Genomic DNA, 20675 nt, shown 5'->3' on the forward strand with positions numbered 1-20675 from the left:
TCTTCTCCTGTCTCATTCAGTCCTTGGTGCCACTCTAGCAGGAGGTGGAGCTTGACAGGCAGCACATCAGAAACAATCTGTCAACACAACAGCTTCTAGACTCTTGATTGTTGCTGCTTGACAACATCTGCTTGTTCCAGTATTAACTATGCAGATCTTCATGTTAGTGGTTTTATTCACTGGGTTTACTGGTGAGTTCTGCTTTAGAAGCACCGTCCTAATTCAGACATGGACCTCAATATATGTGTAGCACTTCATATGAATTAATTCACATTGCTTTTTTCAGGATCTTTAACACTGTCGTAGTCACTGACCTTTCATTCTTAACATATGCAGGTGACAGTTATCAGCAATCCATCCACTCCATCCAGGACAGTCCAGTCCAGGCTCTACAAGGAGACGGCGTGACTCTCTCCTGCAACTACACCTCAGCAGACTACTTCTTCTGGTATCGGCAGTACCCCAGCTCACCTCCCCAGTTCCTTATCAAAGAATACATGGAGCTATCTGGATTTACCTTGAAAAAGGACAGTGATAAAAAAAAATTCCATCTGGAGATCTCCGCTGCTGAAGTGACAGACTCTGCTCTGTACTACTGTGCTGTGCAGCCCACGGTGACAGGAAACACAGACTCCCTGTACAAAAACCTGACAAGGAACTTGAAGAGCATTTGTCATTACCTTAAACTGTGGTTCATGGGAGGGGCATCTGGAGAGGTGAATTCACCAGGAGCCTAGTGAATAAACAGTATTTTACACCAGAGATACAGAGCTATCACGTTGAGCTCCAGGGTTCCCATGGTGTTTGAAATGATGTCAGTCCTCTTTCTACTTGTAGTTTGTATGATAGCAGGTAAGTCCACCAGAAATTCTGTTGAGTAAAGAGTTAATGGAACATGTATCTCCATGGCAACATGTTTACATATTAACCTTATCTTTACAGATGTTTATAGTGTGGACCACCTCACTCCTGTCAAGCCGAAAGAGAACAGTTTAGACGGTACAAGTGTTTCTCTGTCCTACAAGCTCTCTAAAATTGCTACCGGGAGCGATTATTTATTCTGGTACCGTCAGTATCCTGGAGAACCTCCACAGTTCCTGCTGTCCATCTCGGGGCTTGGTTTCAACAGGACAGCTGAGTCTCTTGGTTCAGACAAAAGGTTTTCCACTGAACTGACTGAAAAGAAGACTGGAGTGGATCTGAAGATCTCCTCTGTTGCAGTGACAGACTCTGCTCTGTACTACTGTGCTCTGAGGCCCACAGTGACAGGAAACACTGACTCGCTGTACAAAAACCTCACAGCTATTCAATCACAAGATTAAAGAGTGGTGCCGTGGAATCTCCCCATCGTATTTGAAACAGAAAGGTTAGTCATGTATTTCATGATAAAGAAAACTGTTGATTTCTCATATTGATTAAATTTTGGGTACAGAAGAAGGAAGTCGTGGTCTTCTGTCATTTTGTGATAAACATTGAGGTGGAGATGCTCTAACATAAAATATGAAGAGGAGGATCACTTTCCTACTGCATCAGAGATGATTTTCCTCTCTCTCTTCCCCTCCCACTGTAAACATGGAGCACTGGCTGAGTAATATCCTGGTTTTCACTCTCTGGCTGGGTAACTCTTTTAAGACTTCTGTTGACCCCTTCTCTCATCATTGATCTAAATAAATGTATTAATTAATCTACATCTTCTGTTCATCCCCAGAGTATGAAGGAGAAGAAAGAGTGATTTTGACCAGAGAAGTTGTCATTGCTACCCAAGGACTCACAGATAGTCTTGGATGTACATTTGAGACCATTGGAAAAAGTCCCTCTATTTTCTGGTACAAACAACAACTCAATGACTTCCCCAGGTTCATGCTACAAAGCTCTACGCATGGAAGTGGAATTAATACTGCAGAGTTCCACAAAGACCGATTTGATGCCCAAATCCAAAACACATCAGTTCCTCTGAGGATCCAGAACCTGCAGCTGTCTGACTCTGCTCTGTACTACTGTGCTCTGAGGCCCACAGTGACAGGAAACAGACTCCCTGTACAAACACCTGCTGAGCACAAAACACACTTCCCTCCCTCCCTGAGAACAGTACACAAACATTATGCATAAAACACATCAACTCATCACAACAGTGAAGTCCTAATTAATGATCAATTTTCACCATATTCCATATATGTAAACAATTGTCTGCAGGTTTTGTCTTTACATTATCTTTTTTTTAATGTGTTCATTTTATTTGCGTTGAATGTATTTCTCATTGAAGGTGAAGGTGAGGTCACATGTCCACCACTGTATGTCAGTATTATCAAGTAGGTGTTTTACTATTTCCTCAACATGTTGAGTCATTGTATCTTTAAGAGATGGTACCATGAAGAGAATAAGTCTCATACTTGAGCTGAACAACAGATAGTTTCTCCTGTTGCTGTAGACCTGCTTTTGAGATGGAAAACCTGGCTGTGGATTATTATGGCTGCACTTCTATCTGGTATAGGGAAAGCACATGTTACAAATTGTATGTATGACTGCATTATCAGACATTTTATCATAATAATTAATTATTCAATGTTTTTAACATATTATTCTGTTGTGTTTTTTATGGTCCATGTTAATCTAACACATCCATTATGTGGAATCTTTCCAGGGCTGATAGCTTGGGACTCCATCTCTCCTGATAAACAGGAAGTCAGTGGAAAAATGGGAGGAACTGTAACTCTCTGATGCTCCTATGATACAAGTGATGAATATGTTATTCTTTACTGGGATTATAGTAACTGGAATAATTTACTAGAGTTCAGTATAATCAAGTCATGGTTTAACTATTTCCTCAACAGGTGTGTCACAAAGTTATTAATCCAAAAGGGACCACGAAATGTAATAGCATGTGTTCACCTAAAGAGGGAGTCACTACAATGGAAAACAACCTACAAGTGGTGCTGGGGTTTGGTTCTCCTTTAAATAAATTAAATCTCAACAATGCACATAGCAAGACCCCCATCCAGTGAGCTGATATCCTTTGGTGGTGGCTTCATAAACGCGAGCAAAGTAAAGGAAAATCTAAATGAGTTTACCTATCTAGCGAAACTCAGCTTTTGCTGTGATGCCCCCTATTGGTCATGAATGGTAACAGGTCTGCTGGGTATTGGAGAGCCTTGGAGCGATGAGATGATGGGAGGAGCCAGCCACAAAAGGACTGTTGAGTAAAATGTGTTTGTGTTTCTCTCTCCCGTTCTACTGAAACTCGCTCTGCTCTCCACTGCCTCGCCACATCATGCTCTTTGCACTCGTGATATGTTTCATTTTATGTGGTAAGATTTTTGTTAAAACAACAAATGACTCCAAATTAGTGCAATTAAATCATCTTTGTCTGAAACATGAATGTATTGTAGATTTGATTCTCGTTGCAGTGACTGAATCCCATTTTTGATTTCAGGTCCAAGTGTTGAAGACAGTATCAGTCCACAGAAGGATGTCCAACGTGCTGTTGAGGGTGCTGGTGTTGTGCTCTCATGCAGCTACAACAGCTCTGTAGTCAGTAGTCTCTTATGGTACCGCCAGTACCCCGGCTCACCACCACAGTTCCTTATCATGGAATACTCTGGAATCATAACTAATCCAATACCAGGAATGAAAATAACACATATCAAACAACAGAGACTTGTGGAGCTAGAGATCTCCTCTGCTGCGGTGACAGACTCTGCTCTGTACTACTGTGCTCTGCAGCCCACAGTGACAGGAAACACTGAACCGCTGTACAAAAACCTGCTGAGAACAGAACACACGTCCATCTCCCTTAGACCAGAACACATATATTTCTAACTATACACATGAACTCATCACAATATTTATTTCCTTTAATTATACATGTTTACCATTTTTTATTTAAAAATATGAAAATATTTAAGCAGTAAGTTCTCTTGTCATATTAAAATAATTTGGTTTAAATTGTGTGGTATATTTCTGTTTTTTATCAGCATGGCTCATTAAATTAAAAACCATAATTTCTTCAGCTTTTACTCTTCATAAATTGATTCTGAGGGAGCCACTATCCACCACTAGAGGTCAGTATTATCAAGTAGGTGTTTAACTATTTCATCAACATGTGTGGTCATTGTGTTAACAGCTGGAATCACTAAGAGAATAAGTCTCATCCTTGAGCTGAACACCAGATAGTTTCTCCCGTTGCTGTACTCCTGCTGTTAAGATGGAAACCTGGCTGTGGATTATTATGGCCGCACTTCTATCTGGTAAGAGGAAAACCTCATGTTCCACACTACAAATATGACTGATGATGAATAATAAATTATTTTACTATGATTGGTGAATGGATGTTTTAGACAATTTATTCAGTTGAATTCTTTCATGGTTCATGTTAATCTATCACGTCAATTTTGTGGACTCATCCTAGTTCTTACTCTCTCGATGGGTAACTCTTTAAAGACTCTGTGCCTTTCATAATTTATCTTAATTGATTAATTCATTAATCTACATCTTCTATTCTTCCCCAGAGTGTAAAGGAGGAGACAGAGTGACCCAGCCCAGAGAGGATGTCATTGCTACTGAAGGACTCACAGTTAGTCTTGACTGTACATTTGAGACCATGAGCACAAATGTGTATTTGTTCTGGTACAAACAACAAGTCAATGACTTTCCCAGCTTCATACTACGACGCTTTACAATTGGAGAAGGAGATAATGCTGAAGAGTTCCACAAAGACCGATTTGATGCCCAAATCAAAAACACATCAGTTCCTCTGAGCATCCAGAACCTGCAGCTGTCAGACTCTGCTCTGTACTACTGTGCTCTGAGGCCCACAGTGACGGGAAACACAGACTCCCTGTACAAAAACCTGCTGAGCACAGAACCCTCTTCCATCTCCCCCTGGGATCAGTATACAAATATTACACACAAAAAACATCAACTCATCACAACAGTGACTCCTAATTAATGATCCATTTTCACCATAATCAAGATATCTTAAAACTTGTCTGCATTTTCTTTTATTTACATTATCTCGTTTGGAATATTCACGTCATTTATTTTATTTTATTTGTTTCGAATGCATGGCTCATTGAAGGTGAAGTTGTGGTCTCATATCCAACACTAGATGTCAGTTTTATCAAGTAGGTGTTTGGTCATTAAGTCTTTAACAGCTGGTATGGTGAAGAGAATTACACTTGAGTCTAACACTTGAGCTGACGCCAGATCGTATTTCCTGTTTCTGTAGACCCACTTTTGAGATGGAAACCTGGCAGTTTATTATTGTGGCCGCACTTCTATCTGGTAAGATGAAAACCTCATGCTTTACACTACTTATATGACTGAATCGTGATGATTGGATGTTTTAGATATTTTTTTCTGATGTGTTGATTTTTACCTAACACATTATTTTTGTGGACTTGTTCAAGGGCTGATAGCTGGGGACTCCATCTCTCCTGATTTACATTATCTTGTTTCGAATATTGACGTCAAATGTGTTCATTTTATTTGTGTCGAATGCATGTCTCATTGAAGGTTGAGGTGAGGTCTCATGTCCACCACTGGATGTCAGTATTATCAAGTAGGTGTCGAACTATTTCATCAACAGGTTTGGTCATTGTGTCTTTAACAGCTGGTACCATGAGATTAAGTCTCATGCTTGAGCTGAACACCAGATAGTGTCTCCTGTTTCTCGAGACCTGCTGTTGAGATGGAAACCTGGCAGTGTATTATAATGGCCGCATTTCTATCTGGTAAGATGAAAACTTCATGCTTCACAATCCATACATGACTGAATCATCAGGATTGGAGGTTTTAGATATTTTATTCTGATTTGTTTTCTATGTTTTTTTATGTTCATGTTATTTTTATTATCTTTATTTTCATAAAATGTATTTTGAAGGTTTATCTAACGCAATCTTTTTGTGGACTTGCTCAAGGGCTGATAGCTGGGGACTCCATCTCTCCTGATAAACCGAAGGTCAGTGGGAAAGAGGGGGCATCTGTAACACTCAGATGCACTTATGAAACAAGGGATGAATATGTTCGCCTTTACTGGTACAGACATCGTTCTAACCAGGCTCCTCAGTTTATAGCAAAAGGGAGCAAAAGGGAGCGACAGTCAGCATATTCCTTTCATTCTTAACATATGCAGGTGACAGTTATCAGCAAACCATCCACTCAATCCAGGACAGTCCAGTCCAGGCTCTACAAGGAGACGGCGTGACTCTCTCCTGCAACTACTCCTCAGCAACAAACCTCTTCTGGTATCGGCAGTACCCCAGCTCACCTCCCCAGTTCCTTATCAAAGATTACATGGAGCTATCTGGATTTACCTTGAAAAAGGACAGTGAAAAACAAAAAATGTTCCATCTGGAGATCTCCGCTGCTGAAGTGACAGACTCTGCTCTGTACTACTGTGCTGTATAAATTAACAGGTAAGTTGTGGCCACCTGAATTTCTGTAATGCAAAGATTAAAAAGAGATTTGTATCTCCATGGCAACATGTTTACGGATGAACCTTCTGTTTTACAGGTGTTTATAGTGAGGTTCTCACTCCTGTCAAAAAGGAAGAGAACGGTTTAGAAGGTACGACCGTTACTCTGTCTTACAGGCTCTCTAGAGATGCTACTCCTGGCGATGATTTATTCTGGTACCATCAGCATTCCGGAGAACCTCCAGAGTTCCTGCTGTACATCTCAGGGCTTGGTATCATCAGGACAGCTGAGTCTCTTGGTTCAGACAAAAGGTTTTCTATTGAACTGACTGAAGAGAAGACTGGAGTGGATCTGAAGATCTCCTCTGCTGCAGTGACAGACTCTGCTCTGTACTACTGTGCTCTGAGGCCCACAGTGACAGGAAACACAGACTCCCTGTCCAAACACCTGCCGAGCGTAAAACACACTTCCCTCTCCCCCTGAATCCAGTGCACAGACATTACTAACTAACCCTAACTCATCAGAACCTCATAATTTGCCCATGCTCTGAACATCTTAAAATTGTTCTGCAGGTCAGTAATATCAAGTAGGTGTCGAAGTGTCTTCAACAGCTGGTACCATGAAGAGAATAAGTCCTTACATGAGCTGAACACCATACAGTTTCTCCTGTTGCTTTAAACTTGTTGTTGGGAAAAGCTCATGTTACACACATGTGACATTTTATCTATCACGTCCATTATGTGGAATCTTTCCAGGCCTGATAGCTTGGGACTCCATCTCTCCTGATAAACAGGAAGCCAGTGGAAAAATGGGAGGAAGTGTAACACTCCGATGCTGCTATGATACAGGTGTTGAATATGTTATTCTTTACTGGGATTATTGTAACTGGTATAATTTACTAGAGGTCAGTATTATCAAGTAATGGTTTAACTATTTCCTCAACAGCCGTGTCACAACGTTATTAATCCAAAGGGGACCAGGTAACCAAGTAACAAATGTAATAGCATGTGTTCACCTAAAGAGGGAGTCACTACAATGGAAAACAACCTACAAGTGGTGCTGGGGTTTGGTTCTCCTTTAAATAAATTAAATCTCAACAATGCACATAGCAAGACCCCTATCCAATGAGCTGACATCCTTTGGTGGTGGCTTCATAAACGCTAGCAAAGTAAAGGAAAATCAAAATGAGTTTACCCATAGCCAAACTCAGCTTTTGCTGTGATGCCCCCTATTGGTCATGAATGGTAACAGGTCTGCTGGGTATTGGAGAGCCTTGGAGAGATGAGATGATGGGAGGAGCCAGCCACAAAAGGACTGTTGAGTAAAATGTGTTTATGTTTCTCTCTCCTGCTTTACTGGAACTCGCTCTGCTCTCCACTGCCTCACTCCATCATGCACTTTGCACTCGTGATATGTTTCATTTTATGTGGTAAGATTTTTGTCAAAACAACAAATTACTCCTAATTAGTGCAATTAAATCGTCTTTGTCTGAAACATGAATGTATTGTAGATTTGATTCTCGTTGCAGTGACTGAATCCCCTTTTTGATTTCAGGTCCAAGTGTTGAAGACAGTATCAGTCAGCAGAAGGATGTCCAACGTGCTGTTGAGGGTGCTGCTGTGGTGCTCTCATGCAGCTACAACAGCTCTGTAGTCAGTAGTCTCTGGTACCGCCAGTACCCCGGCTCACCACCACAGTTCCTTATCAGGGAATACTCTGGAATCATAACTAATCCAATACCAGGAATGAACATCACACATATCAAACAACAGAGACTTGTGGAGCTACAGATCTCCTCTGTTGCAGTGACAGACTCTGCTCTGTACTACTGTGCTCTGCAGCCCACAGTGACAGGAAACACAGACTCCCTGTACAAAAACCTGCTGAACACAAAACACGCGTCCATCTCCCTTAGACCAGAACAAAGATATTTCTGACAGAACACATTAACTCATCACAATATTTATTTCCTTTAATCATGCATGTTTACCATTTCTTATTTAAAAATATGAAAATATTTTTACAGTAAGTACTATGTTCATATTATTTTTGAATAATTTGGTTTAAATTGTGGGGTATATTTGTAGCTTTTATCAGCATGGCTCATTAAATTCAGCTTTTATTCTCCCTAAATTGATTCTGAGGGAGCCACTATCCACCACTAGAGGTCAGTATTATCAAGTAGGTGTCTAACTATTTCATCAACATGTTTGGTCATTGTGTTAACAGCTGGAATCACTAAGAGATAAGTCTCATCCTTGAGCTGAACACCAGATAGTTTCTCCCGTTGCTGTACTCCTGCTGTTGAGATGGAAACCTGGCTGTGGATTATTATGGCTGCACTTCTATCTGGTGAGATGAAAACCTCATGTTCCACACTACAAATATGACTGAATCATCAATTATTGTATTATTATTGGTCAATGGATGTTATAGACATTATATTCATTTGTATTCTTTCCGGTTAATGTTAATCTATCACGTCAATTTTCATCCTAGTTCTCACTCTCTCGCTGGGTAACTCTTTAAAGACTCTTGTACTTAAAGCCTGTGCAATGCCTTTCATCATTGATCTTGATTGATTAATTCATTGATCTACATCTTCTGTTCTTCCCCAGAGTGTAAAGGAGAAGACAGAGTGACCCAGCCCAGAGAGGATGTCATTTCTACTGAAGGACTCACAGTTAGTCTCCGCTGTACATTTAAGACAATGAGCACTAATGCGTATGTGTACTGGTACAAACAACAAGTCAATGACCTCCCCAGGTTCATGCTACGACGCTTTACAATTGGAGAAGGAAATAATGCTGCAGAGTTCCACAAAGACCGATTTGATGCCCAAATCCAAAACACATCAGTTCCTCTGAGGATCCAGAACCTGCGGCTGTCAGACTCTGCTCTGTACTACTGTGCTCTGAGGCCCACAGCGACAGGAAACACAGACTCCCTGTACAAACACCTGCTGAGCACTAAACTCAATTCCCTCTCCCCCTTAAACCATCACACAGACATTACTGTTTAAACACATCGGTACTCCTCTGTGGCATTTTCCCCACACACCAAACATCTTACAATCTTTCTGAAGTTCATTCTCTTTCTGTAGTTTATTCTCTTTCCATAATATTGGGAATTTTAGGGTTCAAATTGGTTATTATATGTGGGTCATTTCAATCATTGGTTATTGTTTCAGACATTTTATCCTGGTGTGTTCTTTATGGTTCATGTCAATGTAACATTTTTTTTTTTTTGACTTTTTCTAGGTCTGATGCTGGGAACTCCACCTGTCCTAATAAACAGAAAGTCAGAGGAAAAGAGGGAGCATCTGTAACACTCAAATGCATATACAGGCTCTACAATGTGCATCTTCGCTGGTACAGACTTCAGCCTAGCTAAGCTCCTCACTTTATACTCGTTAAAGGAGCAAGGTCAATGAGTACTGAACAGAATAGTCGAGACCGTTGTTTTCAGTCCACAACATCCAGAACATCAACTGAACTCACCATACGTTTTTTGATTTCATGTTTTACGTGTGAATGATGCACTGCAGCAGTACTCCCATGAGTAGGGCATCTCAGTGAGATATCCATCAGCCATCCCACTAAACAAAAATACACTCTGCTAAGACAGTCACTGAGGGAGTCAACGTTAAATTAAAACCTTTTTCAATCTAGAAGAATGTCCCAAGCACTCTAAAACTAACAGCAATCGAACATTCATCCGATCAGTTTACATAATATAATCATATTTTTAACACAAAGTGATCTTTATTTGACATGAATACATGTAGAGATGGTGTCACCACAGTGGTTCTACTTGACCTTTGAAACTAGAACTCACATTCACCTGCCGCTCCTCTTCCTGGGTCCTCATGGTCTCCACAGAGCCAGTAAAGTAGAAGGTCTTCTCCTGTCTCATTCAGTCCTTGGTGCCACTCTAGCAGGAGGTGGAGCTTGACAGGCAGCACATCAGAAACAATCTGTCAACACAACAGCTTCTAGACTCTTGATTGTTGCTGCTTGACAACATCTGCTTGTTCCAGTATTAACTATGCAGATCTTCATGTTAGTGGTTTTATTCACTGGGTTTACTGGTGAGTTCTGCTTTAGAAGCACCGTCCTAATTCAGACATGGACCTCAATATATGTGTAGCACTTCATATGAATTAATTCACATTGCTCTTTCCAGGATCTTTAACACTGTCGTAGTCACTGACCTTTCATTCTTAACATATGCAGGTGACAGTTATCAGCAATCCATCCACTCAATCCAGGACAGTCCAGTCCAGGCTCTACAAGGAGACGGCGTGACTCTCTCCTGCAACTACTCTTCAGCAACAAACCTCTTCTGGTATCGGCAGTACCCCAGCTCACCTCCCCAGTTCCTTATGAAAGATTACATGGAGCTATCTGGATTTACCTTGAAAAAGGACAGTGATAAAAAAATGTTCCATCTGGAGATCTCCGCTGCTGCCGTGACAGACTCTGCTCTGTACTACTGTGCTCTGAGGCCCACAGTGACAGGAAACACAGACTCCCTGTACAAAAACCTGACAAGGAACTTGAAGAGCATTTGTCATTACCTTAAACTGTGGTTCAGGGGAGGCGCATCTGGAGAGGTGAATTCACCAGGAGCCTAGTGAATAAACAGTATTTTACAACAGAGATACAGAGCTATCATGTTGAGCTCCAGGGTTCCCATGGTGTTTGAAATTATGTCAGTCCTCTTTTCAAGTCACAGCCCACCAGAAATTCTAAAGATTAAAGGGAATTTGTATAGCCATGGCAACATGTTTACATATTAACCTTATCTTTACAGGTGTCGACAGTGGACCTCACTCCTGTCAAGCAGAAAGAGAACAGATTGGTCGGTACAAGTGTTTCTCTGTCCTACACACTCTCTAAAATTGCTACAGGGAGCGATTATTTCTTCTGGTACCGTCAGTATCCCGGAGAACCTCCACAGTTCCTGCTGTACATCTCAGGGTTTGGTAACATCAGGACAGCTGAGTCTCTTGGTTCAGACAAAAGGTTTTCCACTGAACTGACTGAAGAGAAGACTGGAGTGGATCTGAAGATCTCCTCTGCTGCAGTGACAGACTCTGCTCTGTACTACTGTGCTCTGAGGCCCACAGTGACAGGAAACACAGACTCCTTGTACAAAAACCTGTTAAGCACAAAACACTCTACCATCTCCCCGAGACCCGATCAATGACATTTCTGACATAACACATGACTTCATCGCCATATTTATTTCCTGATTAATTATACATGTTTACCATTGTTCAATTTTATTATTATTTGTAACATTTTCAGTAAGTTCACTTGCTTTATTATTTTTAATGATTTGGTTTGAATTGTGTGTTATATTTGTAGCTTTTATCCGCATGGCTCATTCAATAAAAAACCATCTATGTTTCAACAGTTACACTCCTTAAAGTGAACATGAAGGTGAGTTCTCTTATCCACCCCTAGAGGTCAGTATTATCAAGTAGGTGTTTTACTATTTCATCAACATGTTTGGTCATTGTGTCTAGAGCTGGTACCATGAAGAGATTAAGTCTCATACTTGAGCTGAACGCCAGATCCTGTTTCTCCTGTTTCTCTTGGCCTGCTGTTGAGATGGAAATCTGGCAGTGTATTATTATGGCCGCACTTCTATCTGCTAAGATGAAAACCTCATGCTTAACACTCCATGCATGACTGAATCATCGGGATTGGATGTTTTAGATATTTTATTCCGATGTTTTTTTATGTTCATGTTCTTTTTATTATCTTTATTTTCATAAGATGTATTTTGAAGGTTTATCTAACGCATTATTTTTTTGGACTTGTTCAAGGGCTGATAGCTGGGGACTCCATCTCTCCTGATAAACCGAAGGTCAGTGGGAAAGAGGGAGCATCTGTAACACTCAGATGCACTTATGAAACAAGGGATGAGTATGTTCGCCTTTACTGGTACAGACATCGTTCTAACCAGGCTCCTCAGTTTATACTCTATAAAGGAGCAAGATCATATAGCAGCCATCAGAATTTTCCTGACACTCGTTATGAGTCCACAACATCCAGAACATCAACTGAACTCACCATAACCCAGCTAACCCTGGCAGACACAGCTCTCTACTACTGTGCTCTTTGGAGACACAGTGATATAAAGTGTGGAGGAGCCTTTACATAAACCTGAAGGCAATGATCTCCCTATTCTTCAAAGAGGAGGGAAGAGGTAATCCCACCACACCTTTCTATCAGATGGATGGTGGATCTTCATGGTTGATCAGAGACACTGTGGTTCCACCTGCTAATGATCCACTGTAGCATAACTCCCAAGAGGAGGGAAAAAATGAAATAACCATCAGCTGTATGACTGAACACAAACACACTATGTTAAGACAGTCAATGAGGGAGTAGACGTTAAATTGTAAAAATATATTATTAATATTTATATAGAGTTATAGAGTTCCATGAGAACGAGAATTTACCCAACCCTTCGGGTAAGGAATTACAGCAATAAAAAATGTCTAACTCATTAAACATTCATATTTTGAGTACACAATTGTTTTTTTATCTAAACATTGTATACATGTACATGTAGAGATGGTGACGCCACAGTGATTCTCCTTGACTTTTGAAAGCCAGAGCTTCTGTCGCTCCTCTTCCTGAGTCCTCGTAGTCTCCACAGAGACAGTAAAGTAGAAGGTCTTCTCCTGTCTCATTAAGTCCTTGGTGCCACTCTAGCTGGAGGTGGAGCTTGACAGGCAGCACATCAGAAACAATCTGTCAACACAACAGCTTCTAGACTCTTGATTGTTGCTGCTTGACAACATCTGCTTATTCCTGTATTAGCTATGCAGATCTTCATGTTAGTGGTTTTATTCACTGGGTTTCCTGGTGAGTTCTGCTTTAGAAGCACCGTCCTAATTCAGACATGGACCTCAATATATGTGTAGCACTTCATATGAATTAATTCACATTGCTTTTTCCAGGATCTTTAACACTGTCGTAGTCACTGACCTTTCATTCTTAACATATGCAGGTGACAGTTATCAGCAATCCATCCACTCAATCCAGGACAGTCCAGTCCAGGCTCTACAAGGAGACGGCGTGACTCTCTCCTGCAACTACTCTTCAGCAGACTACTTCTTCTGGTATCGGCAGTACCCCAGCTCACCTCCCCAGTTCCTTATCAAAGATTACATGGAGCTATCTGGATTTACCTTGAAAAAGGACAGTGATAAAAAAATGTTCCATCTGGAGATCTCCGCTGCTGCCGTGACAGACTCTGTTCTGTACTACTGTGCTCTGAGGCCCACAGTGACAGGAAACACAGACCTCATGCTTAACACTCCATGCATGACTGAATCATCGGGATTGGATGTTTTAGATATTTTATTCCGATGTGTTTTTCATGTTTTTTTTAATGTTCATGTTATTTTTATTAACTTTCATTCCATAAAATGTATTTTAAAGGTTAATCTAACGCATTATTTTTGTGGACTTGTTCAAGGGCTGATAGCTAGGGACTCAATCTCTCCTGATAAACCGAAGGTCAGTGGGAAAGAGGGAGCATCTGTAACACTCAGATGCACTTATGAAACAAGCTCTGACTATGTTGACCTTTAATGGTACAGACAACGTTCTTACCAGGCTCCTCAGTTTATACTCTATAAAGGAGCAAGATCATGGAGGGACAGTCAGAATATTCCTGACATACGTAATGAGTCCACAACATTTAGAACATCAACTGAACTCACCATAACCCAGCTAACCCTAGCAGACACAGCTCTCTACTACTGTCTTAAGATCACAGTGACTGACGGCAATAATCCCACAACACCTTTCTATCAGATGGGTGGTGGATCTTCATGGTTTATCAGAGACATTGTGGTTGCACCTGCTAATGATCCACAGTAGCAGGACTCAAATGCATGAATCTGACTGAATTATAACTTTCTGATTTATAGGAAAAAAATGGATAATGAACCTTGTGGTTGAGATGCTGTTGCAGAAATGATGAAGAGGAGGGGCCAGTGATGCAATGTCCTTCTGCATCAGAGTATAAATAATCTTCCTCTCTCTCTTCCCCTCCCGCTGTAAACATGGAACACTGGCTGACTAGCATCCTGGTTCTCACTCTCTGGCTGGGTATCACTTTAAATAATCTTGTTGACTCTCCTCCCTTTATCGATATCATTGATTCATTCATTAATCCACATCTTCTGTTCTCCCCCAGAGTGTAAAGGAGAAGACAGAGTGATCCAGGCAGGAGAAGATGTCCTTTCCACTGAAGGATTCACCATTAGTCTTTTCTGTACATTTGAGACTGACACTAGTCCCAGTTAGTTCTTGTACAAACAATAAATCAATGACTTCCCCAGGTTCATGCTACAATGCTCTACATATGTAAGTGGACTTAATTATGCAGGGTTCCACAAAGACAGATTTGATGCCAAAGTCCAAAACAGTTCCTCTGAGGATCCAGAACCTGCAGCTGTCTGACTCTGCTCTGTACTACTGTGTTGTATATCCATAGCAACATGTTTACAGATTAACCTGTGACAGGAAACACAGACTCCCTGTACAAAAACATGCTGAGCACAAACACACTCCTATCTTCCCTGAGACCAGTACACAGACATGACTAATTTGGAAGCATATACTAAACACATCTCAATACAATTAATTTCTATGTTGATACATTTTGATTGTTATTCCCATTCAATGCTTTAAAGTCTGTCGGTTTTTCCCCTGACATTTTAAGTATTCATATTTAGATATCACTCTCTGTGATATATAATTTTGTTTGGCAGGCAATTTCTCCATTTGACCTTAACAACCATATGTTCCCAATAATCAAGCTCCTTCAAACTCTTCTTTATGCGAATCTTCTTGTGCATTTGTTACTTTTCATTTCTCATTAATTTGCTAACCAATATGTTCAATGTTACTCTTCTTGTGGTGATTCAGAAGGTGAGATTTCTTATCCACCACTAGGGTTCAGTATTATCAAGGAAGTACTGAACTATTTCATCAACATTTGTGCCATTGTGTCTTTAACAGCATGAATAGAGCATGAAGTGTCAAGGTTGAGTTGAACAAGTAAATCTCAGTTTCTGTTAACCTGCTAATGCTGACTTCAAAATACAGGACATTTAACCTGATTTGGTGCCAGATTTTCCACGTCAGACTCAAGAAGGTGTGGGATTTGTTCATCCAATAACCTGGAGTTTTGGGGATTCTCTGAGGACTGGAGAGTATGTAGCGCTTGAGCACAGAAAAGATACAAAGGCCGCAAAAGCAAAGGTGAGATAGATTTCCAAAATGACGGAGTCCATCTCACGCTGCAATATGGACGCTCAATAATCATATTGTCTCAAAAGAATTAGTCCATGGTTCTTTACTTTTGCTTATGATTACAAACTATTTGTTTAACCAATTTAACCACTTTAGATTATGATCAGTTAATAAAAACCTGAATCTGCAGCAGTGGTCTCCGCCTGCTACGTTTGCAGGCAGTGAAGGTTTCGCACTATGAACTAAGAAGAGCTCCTGCGGCTCCTCTTCCTGGGTCCTCTTGGGCTCCGCAGAGCCAGTAAAGTAGAAGGTCTTCTCCTGTCTCATTCAGTCCTTGGTGCCACTCTAGCAGGAGGTGGAGCTTGACAGGCAGCACATCAGAAACAATCTGTCAACACAACATAATTTAGACTCTGGTTGTAGCTGCTCTACAACATCTGATTGGGCTCCAGTCCCAGCGATGCAGCTCTTTATGTCATTGGTTTTATTCACTGGGTTTGCTGGTGAGTTCTGCATTAAAAGTCCACAGTCCTGTTTAGGACATTGACCTCAATAAAGGTTTAGTAATTAATATGGATTAACTCTTATTTACAGGATTTTTAACACTGTGGAAGTAACTGACTTTTTGTTTCTTAAAATCTGCAGGTAAAAGTCATCAGCAAACCATCCACTCAATGCAGGACAGAGTCCCGGCTCTACAAGGAGACAACGTGACTCTCTCCTGCAACTATACCTCATCAAACTATTTATTCTGGTATCGCCAGTTCCCCAGCTCACCTCCACAGTTCCTTATTAAGGAATACCAGAAGGCCTTTCGATTTACTTTTAAAAAGGAAGAAGAACGAAACATGTTCCATCTGGAGATCTCCTCTGCTGTGTTGACAGACTCTGCTCTGTACTACTGTGCTCTGCAGCCCACAGTGACAGGAAACACACACTCCCTGTACAAAAACCTGCTGAGCACAAAACTCTCTTCCATCTCCCCCTGAGAACAGTACACAGACATTAATGACAAAATACATCAACTCATCACAAGATTTATTTCCTAATTAATTATCCAAGTTCCCTATTTCCCATTTACAAAATATTTACACATTCTGCAGTTCATTATATAGCCATGTTATTTGGAATATTGTGGTTTTAATAGTGTGGTGGTTCATTTGTAGAGTTTATTTTCTTCTTCCTTAAAGGGGACATATTATGAAAACAACACTTTTACTTGGATTTGGGGTGTTGTTTTGCGGGGGCCAGGTTGTTCGTTCAGCAGTCTGACAGCCTGTGGATAGAAGCTTTTGGTCAGTCTGCTGGACCTGGAGCGGATAGAACGGTATCTCCGTCCGGAGGGCAGTCGCTGGAAGAGATGGTGCGCTGGGTGGACCTGGTCCTTTAGGATGTTGTTCACCCGGCGTAGGCAGCGGGAGGTGAAGACTGTGGAGATCTCGGGGAGGCTCTTCCCAATGATCCTCCACGCAGCCTTGACCACTCTGTGGAGGGCCTCCTTTTCGGCCCTGGTGCAGCTGGAGAACCACACCAGTAGTCCGTAGGTGAGTATGCTCTCTACTGCGCAGTGATAGAAGTTGACCATTAGTCCCTGTGGAAGTTTTGCCCTTTTTAGTTACCGAAGGTAGAAGAGGCGTTGTTGTGACTTACCCACGGCAGAGGTGATGTTGGTCCTCCAGGACAGATCGTCGGCCGCAGTCACGCCCAGAAACGTCCCTTGTAGTCCGTTATTGCCCTGACGCCCTCCCACACCTGCCGGGGGCATGAGGCGCTGTTGAACTGAGCTTCAATGCGGGTCATGTATGCTTGCTTGGCAGAACTGATGCCTTTCCTCAGGTCGGATCTCGCCGCGCTGTATGCATTGGTGTCACCGGTTCTGTACGCTGCATTCCTGGCTCGTAGTAAGGATTTTACTTTAGGTGTCATCCAGGGTTTAACGTTTGGGAAGACACAGAATTGTTTCCAGGATGTAACAATATCCACACAAAAAATTATGTAGTCAAGGACTGAGACAAGATAATTATTCAGAGACCTACGTGTCAACACACCCAGTCCACAGAAGATGTCCCAGTCTGTGGAGCTGAAGCAGTCCTGGAGCCTAGGGATAGCGTCCTCAGGCCAAATCCTGACAGACCTGACTTCGGGCCTACTGGCTCTGATTTTGTATGCATGGGCTATGTTGGTATAAACCTGATCAAGTGTGTTGCTCCCTCTGGTAGCGCATTTTACATTACTGTGGAAAGAATGAAGTACAGACTTTAAGTCGGCATGATTAAAATCCCCCGCCACAATAAAGATACTGTCGGGATGTGCCACCACATTGGCTTTACGTTATCTTATTTGGAATGTTCACGTTAAATTTGTATATTTTATTTGTGTCATATATATGCATGTCTCATTAAGTGTGAAGGGGAGTTTCATATTCAACACTAGATGTCAGTACTATCAAGTAGGTGTTGAACTATTTAGTCAACATGTTTGGTCATTGTTTCTTTAACAGCTGGTACCATGATGAGAATAAGTCTCACACTTCAGCTGAACACCAGATGTTTTCTCCTGTTGCTGTAGACCTGCTGTTGAGATGGAAACCTGGCTGTAGATTATTATTGCTGCACTTCTATCTGGTGAGATGCTGCACACTACCTGTATGACCGAATCATGATGATTGGATGTTTTTTATATTTTATTCTGAAGTATTTTTGTATGTTAATTTTTATTTGAATTAACTTCATTTGCATAAAATGCATTTTGAATGTTTATCTAACACATTATTTATGTGGACTTGTTCAAGGGCTGATAGCTGGGGACTCCATCTCTCCTGATAAACAGGTAATCAGTGGGAAAGAGGGAGCATCTGTAACACTCAGATGCTCCTATGAAACAAGCTTTAAGAATGTTGACCTTTACTGGTACAGACATCGTTCTAACCAGGCTCCTCAGTTTATACTCTATATAAAGGAGCAAGATCAGAGAGCGACAGTCAGCATATTCCTGACACTCGTTATGAGTCCACGACATCCAGAACATCAACTGAACTCACCATAACCCAGCTAACTTGACAGGCAGCACATCAGAAACGATCTGTCAACACAACAGCTTTTAGACTCTTGATTGTTGCTGCTTTACAACATCTGCTTGTTCCAGTTTTAGCAATGCAGCTCTTCATGTTAGTGGTTTTGCTCACTGGGTTTACTGGGGAGTTCTGCTTTTGGAGCAATGTCCAAATTCAGATATGGACCTCAATATTTGTTTAGCACTTCATATTAATTAATTCACATTGCTCTTTCCAGGATCTTTGACACTGTAGTAGTCACTGACCTTTCATTCTTAACGTATGCAGGGGACCTTTATCAGCAAACAATCTCAATCCAGGACAGAGTCCAGGCTCTACAGGGAAACAACGTGACTTTCTCCTGCAGCTACTCGTCAGCAACATACCTCTTCTGGTATCGGCAGTACCCCAGCTCACCTCCCCAGTTCCTTGTGAAAGAACACATGGAGCTCTATGGAATTACTTTGAAACACGAGAGTGAAGACACATGTTCCAGCTGGAGATCTCTGCTGCTACAGTGACAGACTGCTCTGTACTACTGTGCTGTGGTGCCCAAAGTGACAGCGAACACAGACTCCCTGTACAAAAACCTGACAAGGAACTCGAACAGCATTTGTCATTGCTTTCAACTGTGGTTAAGGGGAGGGGCATCTAGAGAGGTAAATTCACACCAGGAGTCTAGTGAAGAAACAGTATGTTACAACAAGGATACAGAGGTAGCATGTTGAGCTCCAGGGTTCCCATGGTGTTTGAAATGATGTCAGTCCTCTTTCTACTTGTAGTTTGTATGATAGCAGGTAAGTCCACCAGAAATTGTGTTGAGTAAAGAGTTAATGAAACATGTATCTCCATGGCAACATGTTAACATATTAACCTTATCTTTACAGGTGTTTATAGTGTGGACCTCACTCCTGTCAACAGTTTAGACGGTACAACTGTTACTCTGTCCCACAGGCTCTATACAAAAATTGCAGGGGGCGATGATTTCTTCTGGTACCGTCAGTATCCTGGAGAACCTCCACAGTTCCTGCTGTCCATCTCAGGACTTGGTATCAACAGGACAGCTGAGTCTCTTGGTTCAGACAAAAGGTTTTCCACTGAACTGACTGAAGAGAAGACTGGAGTGGATCTGAAGATCTCCGCTGCTGCAGTGACAGACTCTGCTCTGTACTACTGTGCTCTGAGGCCCACAGTGACAGGAAACACAAACTCCCTGTACAAAAACCTCACAGCTATTCAATCACAAGATTAAAGAGTGGTGCCGTGGAATCTCCCCATCGTATTTGAAACAGAAAGGTTAGTCATGTATTTCATGATAAAGAAAACTGTTGATTTCTCATATTGATTCAATTTTGGGTACAGAAGAAGGAAGTCGTGGTCTTCTGTCATTTTGTGATAAACATTAAGGTGGAGATGCTCTAACATAAAATATGAAGAGGAGGATCACTTTCCTACTGCATCAGAGATGATCTTCCACTCTCTCTTCCCCTCCCACTGTAAACATGGAGCACTGGCTGAGTAATATCCTGTTTTTCACTCTCTGGATGGGTAACTCTTTTAAGACTTCTGTTGACCCCTTCTCTCATCATTGATCTAAATTAATTTATGAATTAATCTACATCTTCTGTTCATCCCCAGAGTATGAAGGAGAAGAAAGAGTGATTTTGACCGGAGAAGTTGTCATTGCTACCCAAGGACTCACAGATAGTCTTGGATGTACATTTGAGACCATTGGAAAAAGTCCCTCTATTTTCTGGTACAAACAACAACCCAATGACTTCCCCAGGTTCATGCTACAAAGCTCTACGCATGGAAGTGGAATTAATACTGCAGAGTTCCACAAAGACCGATTTGATGCCCAAATCCAAAACACATCAGTTCCTCTGAGGATCCAGAACCTGCAGCTCTCAGACTCTGCTCTGT

At 41.4% G+C, this 20675-nt stretch overlaps 2 protein-coding genes, 1 long non-coding RNA gene and 1 gene segment (V, D, J or C); all 4 read left to right on the plus strand.

Moving 5' to 3' along the window:
* The first annotated feature begins 629 nt into the window (after window positions 1–629).
* Window positions 630–3257, plus strand: LOC132462488 (uncharacterized). Its single transcript, XM_060058040.1, has 3 exons — window positions 630–1317; window positions 1709–2485; window positions 2642–3257. The coding sequence occupies exons 1-2, from the start codon at window positions 906–908 to the stop codon at window positions 2107–2109; spliced, it is 813 nt and encodes a 270-aa protein (XP_059914023.1). The 5' UTR covers window positions 630–905; the 3' UTR covers window positions 2110–2485; window positions 2642–3257.
* A 2754-nt stretch (window positions 3258–6011) lies between these two features.
* LOC132462955 (uncharacterized) lies at window positions 6012–6947 on the plus strand. The gene is made up of 3 exons (XM_060058752.1): window positions 6012–6033; window positions 6131–6402; window positions 6507–6947. Exons 1-3 carry the CDS (start codon window positions 6012–6014, stop codon window positions 6894–6896), a joined length of 684 nt encoding a protein of 227 aa, XP_059914735.1. The 3' UTR covers window positions 6897–6947.
* Window positions 6948–7178: 231 nt separating this feature from the next.
* Window positions 7179–8102, plus strand: LOC132463219 (uncharacterized). Its single transcript, XR_009526988.1, has 3 exons — window positions 7179–7261; window positions 7359–7842; window positions 7968–8102. It is a non-coding gene; the product is annotated as an uncharacterized LOC132463219 (long non-coding RNA).
* An 11308-nt stretch (window positions 8103–19410) lies between these two features.
* Window positions 19411–20373, plus strand: LOC132463220 (T cell receptor alpha variable 9-2-like). The segment is given in 2 exon segments: window positions 19411–19549; window positions 19640–20373. Coding segments are annotated over 2 exon segments (468 nt in total).
* The last annotated feature ends 302 nt before the right edge of the window (window positions 20374–20675 follow it).

Source organism: Gadus macrocephalus, chromosome 8, assembly GCF_031168955.1.
Source record: "Gadus macrocephalus chromosome 8, ASM3116895v1".
Lineage (NCBI taxonomy): Eukaryota > Metazoa > Chordata > Actinopteri > Gadiformes > Gadidae > Gadus > Gadus macrocephalus.

Bases quoted from the DNA above. Each gene is read 5' to 3' on its own strand.
- LOC132462955 (XM_060058752.1), top strand. From the start codon at position 6,012: ATGAATATGTTCGCCTTTACTG. The intron at 6,034-6,130 runs GTACAGACATCG...TAACATATGCAG, and splicing joins GAATATGTTCGCCTTTACTG to GTGACAGTTATCAGCAAACC. The intron at 6,403-6,506 runs TAAATTAACAGG...ACCTTCTGTTTT, and splicing joins CTCTGTACTACTGTGCTGTA to ACAGGTGTTTATAGTGAGGT.
- LOC132462488 (XM_060058040.1), top strand. From the start codon at position 906: ATGGCAACATGTTTACATATTAACCTTATCTTTACAGATGTTTATAGT. The intron at 1,318-1,708 runs ATTAAAGAGTGG...GTTCATCCCCAG, and splicing joins CACAGCTATTCAATCACAAG to AGTATGAAGGAGAAGAAAGA.